The sequence below is a fragment of the Budorcas taxicolor genome, chromosome 23, assembly GCF_023091745.1.
Source record: "Budorcas taxicolor isolate Tak-1 chromosome 23, Takin1.1, whole genome shotgun sequence".
NCBI classification, from domain to species: Eukaryota; Metazoa; Chordata; class Mammalia; order Artiodactyla; family Bovidae; genus Budorcas; species Budorcas taxicolor.
In genome coordinates this window covers 43356128-43361183 of record NC_068932.1, presented here as the reverse complement: position 1 = coordinate 43361183, position 5056 = coordinate 43356128, and the positions used below count along the sequence as shown (strand labels likewise).

Here is a 5056-nt window from a genome sequence, read left to right as displayed (position 1 = left end):
GGCTTGGCCAGGGCACTTCCTTCCCTGATTTCCTTTGAAAGCACAATTCATCTCAGCTTTAGGACTGGAGCTAGCTCAAATTTCGGCAGGGCTTTAAAGTCTGCAGGGAATACAGTGACCGCCTCTGGGAGGGGCCATGAGCTTTGAATGAGAAAAGCTCCAAGAAGCTGGCCTGTAAGATCTCCTCTTCAATAACAGATGGAATTAGCAGCACCCCCCACCCCCACCCCCACTGCACTTAGTGGAAGGTTTCTCCTCCCCTTCCTACTCCTACCTGCTCAGACAATCTTAATTGCCAAGTCATTGTTTGAAAACCCCATGGGGCCAGGAAGAAAGGGACAGCAACCTTAGAGGTAGCTCTGGGCTGAGGGGTCGGAGAAGCCTCAGAAATTGCCGCTGAGATAAATACTTAGCGCTCAGACTGTCCCCCAAGCAACAAAAGAAAGGGAATTTAAGAAGGGCGTGGCTGGTGGAAGCTTCCCCAAGGACTGCTGTGCCCCATCCCCACGGGACTTGGTGGGTTAGATGCAAGCCTTTTATCTGTTTTCTGACCATAAGTCCAAACCAGGCAAAACACCTTTTAACATTTTTCTTCTTGGGACTATTGGGAGGTTGGGGGGTCAAAGATGCAACCTGCTTCCCAGAGACGCAATTTAACTGTGCAAATGATCAGACCTGTGTCTGTGAAGAACACCTGAAGGGTATCAGGGGTCGTGCTTGGAGTCTCCACAGGACAGGGCAGCCGCCCGCACCTAGCTCACCTGTCCTCACCAGAGCATCTTGGCTGGGGCTCAGACATCTCTCTGAAACCCCTGATGCTCCCTGACCTGGCTAGGCTCCAGGGTGGAAGGGAAAGCCTCTGTCACAACCTGGGTTTTGTCCAGTCCACAACTTGGACTTTCCTAGAGAAATAACAGAACTTACTGCAAAGAATAGTGGTTCAGGAAAGGAGACCCGGGTTCAAATCCAGACTCTGTCACCAACTAACAGTGGCCCTGGGCAACATCACTTCTCACCTTTGAACCTCATTCTCACATTTTCTCTTCTTAAAACCGGGATAGATAGCCTTGCCAGGCCACGCCCACCGCACAGGGCTGCTGGGAAGATCAAACGAGGTCTCGCAAGTGTAAGGGCTTTGTAAACTAAACTGTGAGAACATGAAGGCTTTTAAATCCGAGGTGGTCAGGTCCGAGGCCATTACTGTGATGCACTGGCGAGGCAGGCGATGTGCTGAGCGTTGCCTTCGTGTAATCAGTGCTGGACTCAACTGCGTCCCCAACTCAAAGGCGGGTGCCCTGGAGCAAGGGTGCAAATCCAAGCCCGAGTCGGGGTGGGTGTATTGGGAGGATCTTCGGGACGAAAGCTTCCTAACTTCCCTCCCTCGCTCACCGGCAGTCCCAGCAGGTTGGGCGGAAGCGCGCTGAGCCCGCGGCGCTGTCCAGGCGGGCGCGCGCACCGGACGCACCTAGGCGCCCCCTCGCCGAGGCTGGAGGTCCCGGCAAGGCTCGGGGTAGTCTTGGGGGCTCCTGCGAGCGCGCCCTGCACGTGGCGGGGGCCTCGGGTAGCCCAAGTGCCAATCCGCGCGCAACCTCGGGCCGCTCTCTCCCAGCCCCGCCTCCGCGCCCCCCTCCCCAGATTCTCTTGGCCGCCTCGACCCTCCTACCGGCTGAGAGCTGCTGCCGAGCCACAGCCTAAAGCAAGCCCGAGCACTACCCTCCCCGGACCCCGCGCCGCCGGCCTCTGGGGCATGCTGGCATGGCAGGACGGCGGGGCCAAGGCGGCTCCCTCCCACCACAAGATCTCCTTCTCGGTTCTGGATATCTTGGACCCGCAGAAATTCACCCGCGCTGCGCTTCCAGCCGTGCGTCCGGCTCCCCGGGAAGCCAAGAAAAGTTTGGCAGAGGCCGAAGCAAGGAAGGACGCCAGCCGGGACCCGGTTCCGCAGCGAGAGGCTCCTGGTAAGGAAGCGAGGCGGCCTCGGGCCCGGAAAGCCCCAGCTTAGATGCTGCGATGGGCGGCTGGGAGGGACGGCCCGGGATCGGGTGAGTAGACCTTGGCGGCGTCTGCCCCAAAGGGGAGAAGGCACACAGGAAGAGGGCTGAAAACAGCAGAGGAGCAGCGAACGTGTTAGGCGCTCGGCCGCGTCCGACTCTGCGACCCCATGTCTGTAGCCCGCCAGGCTCCTCTGTCCACGGGATTCTCCAGGCAAGAACACTGGAGTGGGTTGCCATGCCTTTCCCCCAGGGGATCTTCCCGACCCAGGAATCGAACCTGGGTCTCCCCCAATGCGGGCAGATTCTCTACGATCTGAGCCACCAGGGAAGCTGCAGGAAGAGGCACATAGGGGCACATCCCCCTGCCCCCCGCCCCCCGCAGCACCCCAGGTCAGAGATTTGCCACCGAAGCCTATCCCTGCTCACCTGCCAAGCGAGTAAGCACCTCAGCTCTGACTGACCGGCAGTGGAAACTAATACTTACCCAGCACCCAATTTAGCCAGGCTTATTCACTTATTGGGCATCTAATGCTCCCGCCATGTGCCAGGACCTGGGCTAGAGACTGGGATACAAGTCAGGGAAAACTTCAATACCTGCGAGGTCGACAGCTTCATTAAGGAGGTCGACAGCGTCATCCCTCCATTCTCTGGGTGAGGGAGCTGAGACTGATGAATCATGTGTCTGAAGTCTTAGCAGGCAGTGAGGTCTGGTGGAGCACAGGGGTCCCTTCCAGCCCTCCAGAGACAACAGCAAAGAATCCACTGCCCACCCGCTCAGTCTCCCTAGACCCAATCAATCGTTGACTGGACTGGGGTCAGGGTGTCTTGGGGTGATGGTAGACTCTTTTGTCCTTTCTCTCCAAACCCTTTTTGACTTAACTCCTAACTCTGGAGGACCCCCATGAGGCGTCCAGGAAAGTTTGTGTCTGAAATGAAAGACAAAGGGCAGCAGGACCAGGGCTGGGTGAAGCCTGGGAGGGACTCCAAAGTTCAGGGGCGCAGCGCAGGGAGAGAGGCTTGAAGTCTGGCAGTCTCCTCCCCCCGCCCCGCGCCGCCCCGCACCGCTCCCCACCGCTTTCCATCCCCAAGTTTAGCGGTGATGGTCTGGGGCTGTGGGCGCCTCTGGCGGCCGCTCTTGGGCCTGGGCGGCCGGCCGGGTAATTGTTCCGATCGCCTCTCGCAGGGGCCGCTCTCCCCTTGCCCCACCTCTCTGATCGATATTCTATTACTGGAGCCTGCATATCTCCTGCCCGCAGCTTGCAGGTACCGACTTCAAACCCCCTTTCCCTCTCTGATCCTAATATTGTTCGATTAAAACTTACCTTTAATAGATGACATCTATCGATCCAGTCCCGCGCAAATCTGAAACTCTATTAACACGGCAGCAGAGAGAAGATGGGAAAGAGGGAATTTCACTTTAAAAGGGAGGAGAGGGGCGCCTAATAACTTCTTTTTCTAATTGCTAGAGGTTCCAGACCCAAACAGGCGTCTAGGGACGGGGGGAAGAGAGCCTGAAACGCACTTGACATCTCGATGTCTTAATGTGTAATACAACGCTCTTATAAGGTTGTCCAATGAGCCTGTTATTTTTCCTTAATGCAGGGTGTCATCCATTGATTCCAAACACACTTCCTGGACACCTACTAGGTCGTAGATGAGTAAAGAGCGAAGAGGCACCGCAACCCTAACTCTCACCTCCCGGGACAGGCTGGGCACTCTGGATGGGGGGCCGTGGGGTGGTGGCAGGGAACGCAATCTCGGAGAGGGGCAGGGCAGGGCCCTGAGTTGGGGAGATTGCCGCCTACTCTGGGGAGGACGAGAAGCAGGTCCGGGGACCAGAACGGGCTGGGTGGTTCCCGTTTTCTGATCACCGTCCCCTTCTCCTCTAGATGCTGCGGACCGCGGCGCCGGCTTGGCGTCCCCTCTGGAGGGGTCGGAGGCGGAGGAGGCGGAAGAGGAGGACGAGGACGTGGAGGACGCGGGGCGGCGGCGCGGGGAGCGGGCTGTGCACCTGCGGGCGGGCCTGACACTCTCCCCCGAGGCCCGGGCCGCGGCGTCGGCGGCGGGGGAGAGCGGCGCGGGCGGCCTCGCGGGCTCCCCCGGCTCCCCGCGGCCCAGGCGCCGGCGCGCGGAGCCCAGCAGCTCCAAGCCGCGGCGCGCGCGCACCGCCTTCACCTACGAGCAGCTGGTGGCTCTGGAGAACAAGTTCCGGGCCACGCGCTACCTGTCCGTGTGCGAGCGCTTGAACCTCGCGCTCTCGCTCAGCCTCACTGAGACGCAGGTCAAAATTTGGTTCCAGAACCGCAGGACCAAGTGGAAGAAGCAGAACCCCGGCGCCGAAGGTGCGGCGCAGGCGGGAGGTGGCGCGCCCCAGCCCGGGACTGCGGGGGCGAGCGGCGGCTTGGGGGGCAGCCCAGGTCCGCCGGGCCCGGGCGCGCATCCTTTCCAGACTTTCCCCTCCTACTCCGCGGCCAACGTCCTCTTCCCGGCCGCCGCTTCCTTCCCGCTGACGGCCGCCGGGGGCTCCTTCGCGCCCTTCCTCGGGCCCTCCTACCTGACCCCTTTCTACGCCCCGCATCTATGAACCCCCGAGCCCCTTGGGCCCCTCTTCGTCTGGACTCACGAGTGATTGGCGTGGACTTGTGGTCCCCACCCTACCGAGGGGCGCCGATGCATAGGGACCGCCCCCTCCTGGTGCGCGGGTGTCTGTGCGCCCCTTCCCTGCCGGCTGGCTGGAGGCGCCGCCAGAGGGCAGGGAGAGGCCGCCTGCCGACTCCCAGGTGCGCGCCTTCCCGCCGCGCGGAACCCCGGAATCCACACGGCCCACTAAGGGGAATCAAGGACCGGCCACGTTTCAGAGTATCCGGAGACGGAAGCCGTCCTTAAATCTCCCGGTTTCTGGACCTGCTCTTCCCGGTGGGTCAGGCTTCATTCAGTTCAAGGGCTCTTTCTGAGGGTCTGGGTGTTCGGAGGCGCGCGACTAGCCCAGCGCAGGGCTTGGAGTCCGGAGAGAGCCAAGACCCGCCCTCCAGCGGCTCACGAGGATGGAATCTGCAAAGATT

At 60.7% G+C, this 5056-nt stretch overlaps 1 protein-coding gene across 1 annotated transcript; it reads left to right on the top strand.

Annotated features, from left to right (window-relative positions):
- Positions 1 to 1747: 1747 nt before the first annotated feature.
- On the top strand, positions 1748 to 4578 carry NKX1-2 (NK1 homeobox 2). The gene is made up of 2 exons (XM_052661233.1): positions 1748 to 1958; positions 3884 to 4578. The coding sequence occupies exons 1-2, from the start codon at positions 1748 to 1750 to the stop codon at positions 4576 to 4578; spliced, it is 906 nt and encodes a 301-aa protein (XP_052517193.1).
- Positions 4579 to 5056: the final 478 nt, after the last annotated feature.

What these genes read in the sequence shown, in the direction of transcription:
- NKX1-2 (XM_052661233.1), top strand. Translation starts at nt 1,748, where the DNA reads ATGCTGGCATGGCAGGACGGCGGGGCCAAGGCGGCTCCCTCCCACCAC. An exon ending in TCCGCAGCGAGAGGCTCCTG is followed by an intron (nt 1,959 to 3,883) that starts GTAAGGAAGCGA and finishes CTTCTCCTCTAG; the next exon opens with ATGCTGCGGACCGCGGCGCC.